At 36.6% G+C, this 15,002-nt stretch overlaps 1 protein-coding gene across 1 annotated transcript in view; it reads left to right on the top strand.

The window, feature by feature from the left end:
- The window catches only part of Dpy19l2 (dpy-19 like 2), a 100,447-nt gene that overhangs the window by 63,853 nt on the left and 21,592 nt on the right, over positions 1-15,002 (top strand). Inside the window, exons 15-16 of the mRNA XM_028763923.1 lie at positions 11,914-11,985; positions 14,275-14,321. Coding sequence (XP_028619756.1) covers positions 11,914-11,985; positions 14,275-14,321 — 119 coding nt within the window. The remainder of the gene's footprint in view (positions 1-11,913; positions 11,986-14,274; positions 14,322-15,002) is intronic.

Below are 15,002 nucleotides of genomic sequence, written 5' to 3'. Positions count from 1 at the left end.
TTCTTCTCCCTCCCAAGAGGCATTCTCACTTGTGTCCTTTGGCTTCTTATCCTTCTTGAGTTCTGTGGATTATATCCTTGGTATTCTGTACTTTTTTGTCTAATATCCACTTATTAGTGAGAGTATACCATGTATGTCCTTTGGGGTCTGAATTACCTCACTCAGGATGATATTTTCTAGTTCCATCCATTTGGCTGTAAAATTCAGAATGTCCTTGTTCTTAATAACTGAGTAGTATTCCATTCTGAAAATAAACCCCATTTTCTGTTTCTATTCTTCTGTTGTGGGACATCTGGGTTGGTCCCAGCTCTGTTTATCACAAATAAGGCCACTATGAATATAGTGGAACATGTGTCCCTATGGCGTGATGAGACATCTTTTGGGTATATGTGCAAGAGTGATATTGCTGGGTCTTCAGGTAGATCTATTTCCAATGTTCTGAGGAACCTCCAAATTGATTTCCAGAGTGGTTGTACAAGCTTGCAATCCCACTAACAATGGAGGAGAGTTCCCCTTTCTCCAAATCTTCACCAGCATCTGCTGTTGAAAAAGGAATTTTAAGTTAGTTTAAAATCAATAGTATAGCAGGGAAGCCTTAATTTACTAATACAAGTAATTAAAAATACAGGTCAGCTAACTTGCTAACCCAAGGCGGTCATAAAAGATGCAGAGCTGGAGAAACAAAGGTCCCAAGGACTTTCAAATTAAATTCAGCCAGATGGTCTGTTGGCTCAGATAAACATTCACACTGGGTCCCAAGGCCACAGGGACTAGAGACTGTTCCCGTGAGATTAGTCAAACCTCTGCCCTGGATCTGCTTACACACATTACAGATATTTGAAACAACCAATTGTGTGTGACTGCGCCACAACCCCCTTCCTCCCCCTGGCCTTTGCCTATATTAACCCTAAGCTTTTAGGTCTCGGGGTCGATTCCTCTACCTCCTGAGTGAGGCACGTATTGGCCCGGAGGCCTGATAATAAAAACCTGATTCATGTGATTGCAGCAAGACAGTCTCTGGAGTATTTTTGGGTCCTTGTCCCTTCAGGGTCTCCCTTGAGGGAGTCTTTCACTGTCACCTGAGTTTTGATCTTAGCCATTCTGATTGGTATAAGGTGGAATCTCAGGGTCATTGATTTGCATTTCCCTGATGACTAAGGACTTTGAACATTTCTTTATGTGCTTCTCAGCCATTTGAGATTCCTCTGTTGTGGATTCTCTGTTTAGTTCTATACCCCATTTTTTGATTGTTTTGTTTCTTGGTGTTTAGCTTCTTGAATTCTTTATATATTTTGGATATTAGCCCACCATCAGATGTGGGGTTAGTGAATATTTTTCTCAATCTGTAGGCTATGACCTATTGGCTATGTCCTTTGCTTTACAGAAACTTTCCAGTTTCATGTGGTCCCATTTATCAATACTTGATCTTTGAGTGTGAGCCATTGGAGTCTTGTTTAGGAACTTTCCTCTCTGTGCCAATGAGTTCAAGGCTCTTTCTCACTTTCCCTTCTATTAGATTCAGTGTATCTGGTTTTATGTTGAGACCCTTAATCCACTTGGACTTGAGCTTTGCGCAAAGTGACAAATATGGATCTATTTTGATTTTTCTACATACAGACTGTCAGTTAGACAAGAACCATTTGTTGAAGATGCTTTCTTTTTTTTCCATTGTATATTTTTGGCTACTTTGTCAAAGATTAAGTGTGTGGTTTTATTTCTCAGTGTTTAATTTGATTCCACTGATCAATGAATGTGTCTGTCTCTCTACCAATCTCATGCAGTTCTTTTTAAATTGGATATTTTATTTACACTTCAAATGTTATCCCTTACCCCATTTACCTCCCACCCAGGAACCCCCATCCCATCCCCCCTCTTCCTGCTTCTGTGAGGATGTGCCCCCACCCCCCCCCACTCCTACCTCCCCACCATCGAATTCCCCCACAATGGGTGTCCAGCCTTCATGGGACCAAGGATCTCCTCTTCCACCTATGCCCGACAAGTCCGTCCTCCCTACATATGCAGCTGGAGCCATGAGTTTTCCCCTATGTGTTCCCAGGCTGGTGGTTTAGACCCTGAGAGCTCTGGTATTGTTGGTATTGTTGCTCTCTCCATGGGGCCGCGAACCCTTTCAGCTACTTCAGTCTTCTCTCTAACTCCTCCTCCATTGGGAACCCCACGATCAAGTCAATGGTTAGCTGTGAGCATCCTCCTCTGTATATGTCAGTCACTGGCAGACCTCTAAGGAGACAGCTATATCAAGCTCCTGTCAGCATGCACTTCTTGACATCCACATCAGCATCTGTCTTTGGTGACAGCACATGGGATGGATACCCAGGTGGAATGGAATGGTCTCCAGACTGCCCCTCCTTCAGTTTCTGTCCCACACTTTGTCTCCATGTTTGCTTCCATGAGTATTCTGTTATTCCATCTAAGAAGGACCAAAGCAACCACACTTTGGTCTTCCTTCTACATGAGCTTCATGTGGTCAGTGAGTTGCATCTTGGGTATTGTGAGCTTCTGGACTAATACCCAATTATCAGTGAGTGAATACCATATGTGTTCTTTTGTTATTGAGTTACCTCACTCAGGTTGATATTTTCTAGTTCCATCCAATTACCTAAGAATTTCTTAAATTCATTGTTTTTAATAGCTGAGAAATACTCAGTTGAATAAATATACCACATTTTCTGTATCCATTCCTCTGTTGGAGGACATCTGGGTTCTTTCCAGCTTCTGGATATCATAAATAAGGTGTTTATGAACATGGTAGAGTATATGTTCTTGTTATATGTTGGAGAATCTTTTGGGTATATGTCCAGGAGTGGTATAGCTGGATCCTCAGGTAATGCTATGTCCAATTTTCTGAGGAACTGCCAGACTAATTTCTAGAGTGGATGCACTACCTTGCAATTCCACCATCAATGGAGGAGTGTTCCTTTTTCTCCACATCCTTGCCAGTATCTACTATCACCTGAGTTTTTGATCTTAGCTATTCTGCTTGATGTGAGGTGGAATCTCGGGGTTGTTTTGATTTGCATTTCCCTGATGACTAAGGATGTTGAACATTTCTTTAGGTGCTTCTCGGCCATTCAAGTTTCCTCAGTTGAGAATTGTTTGTTTAGCTCTGTACCCCATTTTTAGTAGGGTTATTTGATTGTCAGGAGTCTAATTTCTTGAGTTCTTTGTATATATTGGATATTAGCCTCTATTGGATGTGGGGTTGGTGAAGATCTTTCCCCAATTTGTTGGTTGCTGTTTTGTCCTATTGACAGTGTCCTTTGCCTTACAAAAGCTTTGCAATTTTATGAGATACTATTAGTCAATTCTTGATCTTAGAGCATAAGCCATTAGTGTTCTGTTCAGGAACTTTCCCCCTGTGCCCAAGTATTCAAGGTTCTTCACCACATTTCCTTCTATTAGTTTCAGTGTATCTGGATTTATGTGAAGGTCCTTTATCCACTTGGACTTGAGCTTTGTACAAGGGCATAAGAATGGATTGATTTGCATTCTTCTACATGTTGTCCTCCAGTTGAACCAGAACCATTTGTTGAAAATGCTATCCTTTTCCCACTGGACAGTTTGGCTCCCTTGTCAAAAATCAAGTGACCATAGGTGTGTAGGTTCATTTCTGTGTCTTGAATTCTATTCCATTGATCTTCCTGCCTGTCTCTGTACCAATACCATGCAGTTTTTTTTTTTATCACTATTGCTCTGTAGTACAGCTTGAAGTTAGGGTTGGTGATTCCCCCAGAACTTCTTTTTTACTGAGAATAGTTTTCCCTATCCTGGATTTTTTGTTATTCCAAATGAATTTGAGAATTTCTCTTTCTAACTCTGAAGAATTGAGTTGGGATTTTAATGGAGATTGTATTGAATCTGTAGATTGCTTTTGTCAAAATGACCATTTTTACTATATTAATCCTGCCAATCCATGAGCATGGGGGATCTTTCCATCTTCTGAGATCTTCAGTTTCATTCTTCAGAGTCTTAAATTTCTTGTCATACAGATTTTTCACTGGCTTGATTAGTGTGACACCAAGGTATTTTGTATTATTTGTGACTATTGTAAAGGGTGTCATTTCCATAATTTCTTTCCCAGCCTGTTTATCTTTTGAGTAGAAGAAGGCTACTGATTTGTTTGAGTTGATTTTATAACCAGCCACTTTGCTGAAGTTGTTTATCAGATTTAGGAGTTCTCTGGTGGAAGTTTTGGGATCACTTAAGTATACTTTCGTGTCATCTGCTAATAGTGAGATTTTGACTTCTTCCTTTCCTATTTGTATCCCGTTGACTTCTTTTTGTTATCTAATTGCTCTGGCTAGGACTTCCAGTACTATATTGAATAGGTAGGGAGAGAGTGGGCAGCTTTGTCTAGTCCTTGATTTTAGTGGGTTTGCTTCAAGTTTCTATTTAGTTTGATGTTGGCTACTGGCTTGCCGTATATTGCTTTTACTATGTTTAGGTATGGGCCTTGAATTCCTGACCTTTCCAAGACTTTTACCATGAAGGGATGCTGAATTTTGTCAAATCCTTTCTCAGCATCTAGTGAGATGATCATGTGGTTTTCTTCTTTGAGTTTGTTTATATAGTGGATTACATTTGATGGATTTCTGAATATTGAACCATCCATGCATTGGTGGGATAAAGCCTACTTGATCATGATGGATGACTGTTTTGATGTGTTCTTGGATTCAGTTTGTGAGAATTTTATTGAGTATTTTTGCATTGATTCATTAGGGAGATTGGTCTGAAGTTCTCTTTCATTGATGGGTCTTTGTGTGGTTTAGGTATGAGCATAATTGCGGCTTCATAGAACAAATTGGTTAGTATTCCTTCTGTTTCTATTTTGTGAAATAGGTTGAAGAGAATTGGTATTAGGTCTAGGTCTGATAGAATTTTGCACTAAAATCATCTGGTCCTGGGCTGTTTTTGGTAGGAGACTTTTAATGACTGCTGCTATTTCTTTAGGCAATTTAGATAGTTTATCTGCTACTGATTTAACTTTGGTACCTGGTATCTGTCTAGAAAATTGTCCATTTCATCCAGGGTATAGGCTTTTATAGTAGGATCCATGATTTTTTGAATTTCCCTCAGTTTCTGTTGTTACGTCACCCTTTTCAATTTTATCAATTTGGATACTGTTTCTGTTCCTTCCCTCTAGTTAGTCTGACTAAGGGTTTATCTATCTTGTTGATTTTCTCAAAGAACCTGCTCCTGGTTTTGTTGATACTTTGTATAGTTCCTTTTGTTTCTACTTGTTTAATTTCAGCCCTGAGTTGGATTATTTCCTGCCCTCTACTCCTCTTGAGTGTAGTTGCTTCTTTTTGTTCTAGAGCTTTCAGGTGTGCTGTCAAGTTGCTAAGTATTCTCTCTCCAGTTTCTTTTTTGTAGACATTTAGAGCTATGAGTTTTCCCCTTAGCACTGCTTTCTTTTTGTTTCTATTTTTTATTGGATATTTTATTTATTTACATTTCAGATGTTATCCCCTTTCCCCATTTCCCCCCCCCCCCAGAAACCTCCTATCACATCCCCCTCCTCCTTTTTGCTTTAATGTCATTTTTAAAAAAAATTTTTATTGGATGTTTTATTTACATTTCATATGTTGTCCCCTTACCCCATCCCCACCCACCCAGGAACCCCCTATCCCCTCACCCCTCCTCCTCCTTCTCTGTGGATGTAACCTCTATCTACCCCCCCACTCCCACCTCCCCACCCTCAAAATTCCCACCCCCTGGGGTGTCCAGCCTTCATGAGGTCAAGGTTCATTGTGTCCCATAAGTTTTGGTATGAAGAGCCTTCATTTTCATTAAATTCTAAAAAACCTTTAATTTTTTTCTTTATTTCTTCCTTGACCTAGTCATCATTGAGTAGAGTATTGTTCAGTTTCCATGTGAATGTGGGCTTTCCATTGTTTTTGTTATTATTGAAGACCAGCCTTAGTCCGTAGTGATCTGATGCGATACAAGGGATTTTTCAATGTCTTTGTATCTGTTGAGGCCTGTTTTGTGACCAACTATATGGTCTATTTTGGAGAAGGTACCATGAGGTGCTGAGAAAAAGATATATTCATTTTTTTAGAATGAAATATTCTACAGATATCTGTTAAACCCATTTGATTCATAACTTCTGTTAGTTTCACTGTGTCTGTTTAGTTTCTGTTTCCATGATCTGTTCATTGCTGAGAGTGGGGTATTGAAGTCCTCCACGATTATTGTATGGGGTGCATGTGTGCTTTGAGATTTAGTAAAGGTTCTTTTATGAATGTGAGTGCCCTCGTATTTGGAGCATAGAATTGAGAGTTCATCTTGGTAGATTTTTTCTTTAATAAGTATGAAGTGTCCTTCCTTATCTTTTTTGATAGCTTTTGGTTGAAAGTCTATTTTATTGGATATTAGAAAGGCTACTCAAGCTTGTTTCTTGGGACCATTTGCTTGGAAAATTGTTTTCCAGCCTTTTACTCTGAGGTAGTGTCTTTGTTGCTGAGGTGTGTTTCCTGTATGCAGCAAAATTCTAGGTTCTGTTTACATATCCAGTCTGATAGTCTGTGTCTTTTTATTGGGGAATTGAGTCCATTGATGTTAAGTGATATTAAGGAAAAGTGATTGTTGCTTAGTGTTATTTTTGTTATTAGAGGTGGAATTATGTTTGTGTAGCTATCTTCTTTTGTGTTTGTTGTAAGATTACTTTCTTGCTATTTCTAGCTTGTAGTTTCCCTCCTTGTGTTGTAGTTTTCCATCTATTATCCTTTGTAGAGCTGGATTTGTGGGAAGATATTGTGTAAATTTGGTTTTGTCATGGAATATCTTGTTTTCTCCATCTATAGTGACTGAAAGTTTTGCTGAGTTTAGTAGTCTGGGCTGGCATTTGTATTGTCTTAGGGTCTGTATGATATCAGTCCAGGATCTTTTGGCTTTTATAGTCTGTGCTGAGAAGTCTGGCATAATTCTGATAGGTCTGCCTTTATATGTTACTTGGCCTTTTTCCCTTACTGCATTCAATATTCTTTCTTTGTTTTGTGCATTTGGTGCTTTGATTATTATGTGATGGGAGGAATTTCTTTTCTGGTCTCGTCTATTTGGAGTTCTATAGGCTTCTTGTTTTCCATGGGCATCTTGTTCTTTAGGTTAGGGAAGTTTTCCTCTATAATTTTGTTGAAGATATTTACTGGCCCTTTAAGTTGGGAATCTTCACTCTCATCTATACCTATTATCCTTAGGTTTGGTCTTCTCATTGTGTCCAGGATTTCCTGGATGTTTTGGGTTAGGAGCGTTTTGCATTTTCTTTGACAGTTGTGTCAATGTTTTCCATGGTATCTTCTGCATTTGAGATTTCCTCTTCTATCTCTTGTATTGTGTTGGTGATTCTTGTATTTATGACTCCTGATTTCTTTCCTAGGTTTTCTATCTCCAGAGTAGTCTCCCTTTGAAATTTCTTTATTGTTTCTACTTCCATTTTAAGATCCTGGATGGTTTTTGTTTAATTCCTTCACCTGTTTGGTTGTGTTTTCTTGCAATTCTTTAAGGGATTTTTGTGTTTCCTCTTTAAGGGCTTCTACCTGTTTATCTGTGTTCTGCATTTCTTTAAGGGAGTTTTATGTCCTTCTTAAAGTCTTCTATCATCATCATGAGTAGTGATTAAATTATCTGGTGTGATGGGGCATCCAGGATTTGCTATGGTAGGAGAACTGGGTTCTGATGATGCCAGGTAACTGGTTTCTGTTGCTTATGTTCTTTTGATTGCCTGTGACATCTGGTTATCTCTAGTACTACCTGCACTCACTGTCTCTGACTGGAGCCTGTCTTTCCACTTACCTTGCTTGTGTCAGAACTCCTCAGAGTCCAGCTTTCTCTGTGATCCTGTGATCCTGAGATCCTTGGTGGAAAAGCTCCTGGGTCTCAGGCTGCCTCTGGGATCCTGAAATCCTGCAGCTCTGAGTGTAGGGGATTCTCTGATGCTCTGAGTGTAGTAGTTCCACCACTGCTCTAAAGATGGTTCAGGATATGATGTCTTCACAGGAGCAGACCAGCTAGGTCTCCCATACAGTTTTATCACTACTGCTCTGCAGTACAGCTTGAGGTCAGGGATAGTTATTCCCCCCAGAAGTTCTTTTATTGTTAAGAATTGTTTTTGCTATTCTGGAATTTTTGCTTTTCCAGATGAATTTGAGAATTACTCTTTTCATGTCTTTGAAAAATTGTGTTGGGCTTTTGATGAGAATTGTGTTAAATCTGTAGACTGTAGATGGCCATTTTTACTTTTAATTCTGTCAATCCACGAGCATGGGAGATCTCTCCATTTTCTGAGATTTTCGATTTCCTTTTTGAGAATCTTGAAGTTATTGTCATGCAGATCTTTCACTTGTGTTACCCCAAGTTATTTTATATTACCCTAAGATACTTTTTATTATTTGTGACTATTGTGAAGGATTTTCCCCCAATCTCTTTCTCAGCCCATTTAGCATTTGTATAAAGGAAGGCTACTGATTTATTTGAGTTAATTTTATATCCAATGACTTTGCTGAAGTTGTCCATCAGCTGTTGAAGTTCTTTGGTAGAAATTTTGGGGTTGCTTATGTATGCTATCTTATCATCTGCAAATAGTGATAACTTGACTTTTTCTTTGTCAATTTGTATCCCCTCAATCTCCTTTTGTTGTTTTATTGCTCTAGTTAGAACTTTGAGTAGTACATTGACTAGATATGGGGAGAGTGGACATTCTTGACTTTTAGTGAGATTGCTTCAAGTATCTCTCCATTTAATTTGATATTGGTTGTTGCTTTATTGTAAATTGCTTTTATTATTTATGTATGGGGCTTGAATTCCTGATCTATCGAATACTTTTAACATGAAGTGGTGTTGCATTTTGTCAAATACTTTTTCAGGATCTAAGGATATGATCATATCTAAACAGGCCCATATCCCCTAAGGAAATAGAAGTCATTAAAAACTTCTCAACCCAAAAAAGCTCAGGGCCAGATGACTTTAGTATGAGTTCTACCAGACCTTCTAAGAAGACATAATGCCAATATTCCTCAATCTATTCCACAAAATAGAAACAGAAGGAATACTACCTAATTCATTTTATGAAGCCACAATTACTCTGATACCTAAACCACACAACACCCCCACAAAAAAATTTCAGACCAATTTCACTTATGAATATAATGCAAAAATACTCAATGAAATTCTCACAAACGGAATCCAAGAACACATCAAAACCATCATTCACCACAATCAAGTAGGCTTCATTCCAGGGATGAAATGTACTCTACATCTGTTCTCATCAGATGCTGGGCGAAGTCCCACTCATCTCTTTGATGACTGTCCTGCTAGGCTTCAGTCCTAGAACACTGCACACAGGACAAACTGTTGGTAGAAGGTTTTGTAGCTTGGTTAGTGTCTCAGTTCCTCCAGTTGAAGCCTTGCTTGGTTACAGAAGATGGCTGGTTCAAGCTCTGATTCCCCCATAACTATATGTATTTCCTAGATCATTCAATCTCCTTATATCTTTTTCAATTTCTTTCTTCAAAGACTTGAAATTATTGTCATACAACACTTTCACTTATTTGATTAGAATTACCCCCAAGGTATTGTATATTGTTTGTGGCTATTGTGAAGGATGTTTTCTCCTTGATTTCTCTCTCAGCTTCTTTGTCATTTGTATATAGGAGGGCCACTGATTTTTTCTTGAGTTAATTTTGTATCCAGCCACCTCAATGAATGTGAACCAATTTTGTTTCATTGATTCATTGTATTGTTCTCTTTATTTCTACTTTATTGATGTCAGCCCTCAATCTGGTCATTTCCTGATGTTTACTCCTCTTGGGTATCTTTGCCACTTTTTTGTTCTAGAGCTTTCAGATGAGCTGTTAAGTTGTTAGTATGAGGGCTCTCCAATTTCTTTATGAAAGCTCTTAGTACTATGAACTGTCTGCCATCTTAGCACTGCTTTCATTGTGTTCATAAGTTTGAGTATGTTATGCATTCATTTTTATTGAATTCTAGCAAGTCTTCAATTTCTCTCTTCTGCCTTGAGATCATTCAGGCAGGAGTTGTTCAGTCTCCAGAAGTTTGTAGGCTTTCTGTTGTTTCTGTTATTGTTGAAGTCCAGCTTTAATCCATAGTAGTCTGATAAGATACAAGTAGCTATTTCAATTTTCTTATATGTGTTGAGACTTGCTTTGTGACTGAGTGTGTGATCAATTTTTGAGAATGTTCTATGAAGTACTGAGAAAAACATATATTCTTTTATGTGTAGGTAAAGTGTTCTGTAGATATCTGGTAGGTCCATTTGAGTTATGTTAATGTCCATAAGTAACATTATTTTTTTATTTAGTTTATATCTGGATGATCTGTCAACTAGTGAGAGTCAGGTATTGGAGTTCTTTATGAGTATGTGAAGTTCGATGTGTGATTTAAGTTTTAGTAAAGCTGTGTGCTCTTGTGTTTGGAGTATAGCTGTTAAAAATTGAAATGTCATCTTGGTGGATTTTTTTTTTTTGGGGGTTTGGTGAGTATAGAATGTACTTCCCCATCTTTTTTGATTAATTTCAGTTTGAAGTTCATTTTGTTAGATATTAGAATAGCTACACCAGCTTGCTTCTTGGGTCCAATTGCTTGAAAATCTCTTTTCTAACCCTTTACTCTGAAGTAATGTCTATTATCTTTGATGTTGAGGTGTGTTTCTTGCATTCAGCAGAATGATTGATTGTGTTTTTGTATTCGTTCTGTTAGTCTGTGTCTTTTTTATTGAGTAATTGAATCCATTGATATTGAGAGATGTTAATGACCAATGATTGTTAATTCCTGTTATTTTGTTGTCAGTTGTGGTGGTGGTATTGTGTGTGTGTGTTTGTTGTCATTCTTTGGTTTTGCTGGTGTGAGATTATTTATTGCCTGTGTTTTTGTGGGTATAATTTACCTCTTTAGGTTGGAGTTTTCCTTCTAGTGCTCTTAGAGGGCTGGGTTTGTGGATAGCTATTGTTTAAATTTGATTTTGTCATGTAATATCTTGTTTGTTCCATCTGTGGCAATTGGAGGTTTGCTGGCTATAGTAGTCTGGGCTGGTATCTGTGGCATCTGTGGTCTCTTAAGAGACTACAAGACATCTGCCCATGCCTGTCTGGTTTTTAGAGTCTCTGTTGGCATAATTCTGGTATGTCTGCCTTTTGATGGTATTTAGTCTTTTCTCTTGAAGCTTTTAGTATTTTTTCCTTCTTCTTTTTATTTAGTGTTTTAATTACTGTGTGTGTTTGTGGGGGAGTCTTTCTTTTCAGGTGCCATCTATTTAGTGTTCTCTAAGCTTCTTTTACCTTTGTAGGCATGTCCTTCTTTAGGTTAGGAAAATTTCCTCCTATATTTTCCTATATTTTCTGTGTTTTTGATCTGGGATTATTCTTTTTCTATTTTTATTATTGTTAGGTTTAGTCTTTTCATAATGTCCTGGATTTCCTGGAATTTTGTGTCAAGTACTTTTTAGATTCAACATTTGTGTTCAAGTGTGTGTGTGTGTGTGTGTGTGTGCAAATCTGTGAGCCTATAGGGGCATTATTTAAACTACTACATATATTAAAAATCTCCTCCTCCACACTTCTCAGCTGGTCTTTACCACCTTTTTTGAATTTCAGAAGTTCCTCTCTGCCTTTAAAATAGAGCCTCTTATTTTTAAAACCAACCCCATAACCAGGGTACAGAGACAGCTCCTAGTCTGCTGTCTTTGTTGGGTGCTTTTTATCCCCACTGTAATAATTTCATTCATATATTTGACTGTGGAATTGATAAACACACATCTTTCTAAAAACAAGGAAATTTAATCTTTATCAAAAATTATTGTGATACTTAGTTAAAAAGATATTTACTGCTTCCATGTAAAATTTTGTAATTAAACATCTTGAATTGTTTGCTCTATTTCAGACTCCACTGAGATACACAAAAACGTTATTGCTTCCACTTGTCCTAGTGATTACTTATCTTATCTTTAAAAAGGTATGTAAAGATTTATCACATTAGTGGATTCACTACAAGAACTATCATAGATTGATGCAAGTTGTTCAAATTCTTTCTTTTCTTTTAAGATGAATTCTTTTTATCTATCTAAATCAGTTTATTGATGTCTCTATCTGGTACTATGCTTTTAAAATCACGTTATTAAAGACATTTTGTTCTATCCCTTCAAAGGTAATTTTTACCCATCACTGACTATATATAATTAAATTTCCTTAAGGGTATGACAGACAAGCAAACCATGGCAACTCTTGGACAGCCCCGACCTTGCAGTGTGAAACGCTGCACAACTATCTGAAGAATAAATGTGATGTTATGTGCCATGAGTAAAGAGGAGAGTGACAGGTCTCAAAGACATCATCAGCTATTTCAAGTAGATGTGCACAGGATCAATTTATTCAGCCAGCAAAAAAAAAAAAAACATAACCTACACAGACACTATTTTTTATAACAGAATACAGTATAAAAGAACCTATCTTTAAAACTTCACGTGCATATTTTCATAGCTTAAGACTTTAATAACAGAAATTCTTAAGGTACTTTTAACAGCTTTGGGCCATCTTTATTTATATTGTTAGTTGAGTCCAAAGTCAACATGTGTTTATTTTATACTGTTTGGTAGATGGTGATACAATGATTCCTCACCAACAGTTCCATTTGTAGTCCACTTTAAAGAATTTGATGTACTTAAAGTTAAAACTTTTATGTACTCTCCATGTAGTTCCTAAGCCCCATTCCTTGTCCCTGTGTTTCTGGATAGAATATGACTAGTCTGAATAATGAAGGCAGGCACTGCTTTCCAAGTCTGCACCTCTGCTGCTTACATTTGACCTGGTTCTGTTCCACTGGGAGCAGTCAGGACAAGGAGAAGAACAGGAATGGACTGGATGAGAACAAAAGCTATTATCTTCCTGTGCCCTGGTTCACCCAAGCTCAAAGTTAAGATATTTTACAGAGCTGGTTTCTATTTCATTGAAGTAAACTATGGCATTCTTGACAGACTCAACTCAGGGGGTAAAGCATAAAGTAACTGTTGAATGTAGAGCCATCTAGCACAGTGAAGGATAATTTATCTACTATTTTTTTAAAATTAAACACAGATACTAACAAATATTTTATTAGCATGCATACACTGTACTGCCTAAACTGAACTCGCAAATGTGTAAAGAAACACACATGTACACACACACACACACACACACATGCGAATGCACACGTGCACACACATACATACATACCTGTAGCCACTAAAGTTCAATTTGCTTGTTTCTTCCTTGTCAACACTTTAGTCTTGCTTCACCCTGTATGGCTTATTTTTTACTTCGTCAATATAGCTGATGTTTATTTAGATTTTTACTTTTATAAAATAACATCATAGAATAAGGATGACACATGTAGCATGACTCCACTGAGAAAACATAAATATTTAACTCCTCCAAATTGACATTTTGTTATTGATATCCTCAAGTTGTCTACTTGAATATGTAACTATAATTTCATTTATATCATTTGGTACATATTGACTTAATATCATATTTATGTTGTCCTTGAATTTGAGATACTTTTCTATAAATTATGATCTCTCCTTCATCTGGTATGTTCTAGTGAGAAACTGATGATCCTCCTATAGTGACTTCCTTGGATTGAAGAGTAGTCAAGAGAGAAGATACACTAATAACTTATTTAATAATTATTTACAGTTTTGAGTAAAACAAGAATCTAGGTGAGCAGAAAAGAGAGGTGTAAAAGGAAGAACATTAAGGGGAGAGATTTACAGACAGAAATTGTCTAATTCATGGTAAAGGCACCCCACACTTAGATCATTTATTTATCCCTCCACTGTTCAGCAAAATATAAAGCTTCAGCACTAGTAAGTAGCTTTTCACATTATAAAGCTCAGCACTTCAGAGCTGAAATAGACTGAGATTTACTCTACCACTGCTATTGAATACACCAGAAAGTTTCAATCTTAAATTTATAATTGAAAGCTACATGTGAACTAGTAGAGAGATTTTAATTTAATTAAATAAGTTCATTTTGATGATACAGACCTGTAATCTCAGGATGGAGAAGGTGAGACACAAGGATCACCAGCTCCAGGCCAACATAGGCCAAGGAGACATTTGTATCTAAAGACACAAAAACAAAGGAACAAACAAAGGAAAAAAATCTACTTGGATGTTTGGATGGTCTGGGTGGTTTATTGCAGCAGGAGTTTTAGTGTGTTATAGAGTGTCATAGAGAAGTCTTATCGATTGATTCTGTTTGCAGATTGTTCGTGATATCATATGTGTCTTACGTACAAACACTTATGTAAGGTAATTATTTCACAGTTGTTTTTAAAGTCATACTATATTCATTATTAAATAACATTAAAATATTAAGAATTACTCAAATGACTATCCATTTACTTCAACATTGTAATTAATAAAGGAGATAAGAATGAAATATATTTTTTCTTTCAAGAATGTTGCTTTTTGGAATTTTCTATATTTAAAACATTGCTTTATATTTGTAAATATAAATACTATATTTATAATAAATACTTATATTTGTGAAATAGCTCATATTTTAAACTCACTCAATTTTAGTGTTTCACCAGAATTTCAAGCTCATAAACAGAAATAGCTTAAGTTTTATTTGAGTCATCCTTATTTTTAATTTTCAAAAAAGAAAGATGATTATTATATTTCAAAATATTTATTAAATTTATTACAAAATTTATTTTATACATTATTTTACATCATTTTTATACATAATTTTATACATCATATTCAGAGGTTTCAGTAAAATTGCTAAAGTCAAGGCATGAACTAAGGCCAGTGAAATGATATAACACATGTCACATAAATTGGTAAGCCTTAGAAAATAATTGTTGAGAAAACTCCTTTCTGAAGAAATGTTAATTCAAACTACTTTTTATATTAGTAGTTATATAATTTAATTTTACCTAATGTCTTTTATGTTTTGGACACTTTATATTTATAGAAAAATTGTGC

The sequence above is a fragment of the Grammomys surdaster genome, unplaced genomic scaffold (assembly GCF_004785775.1).
Source record: "Grammomys surdaster isolate TR1022 unplaced genomic scaffold, NIH_TR_1.0 140, whole genome shotgun sequence".
Classification (NCBI taxonomy): Eukaryota; Metazoa; Chordata; class Mammalia; order Rodentia; family Muridae; genus Grammomys; species Grammomys surdaster.
This window is presented reverse-complemented; position numbering and strand designations above follow the sequence as displayed.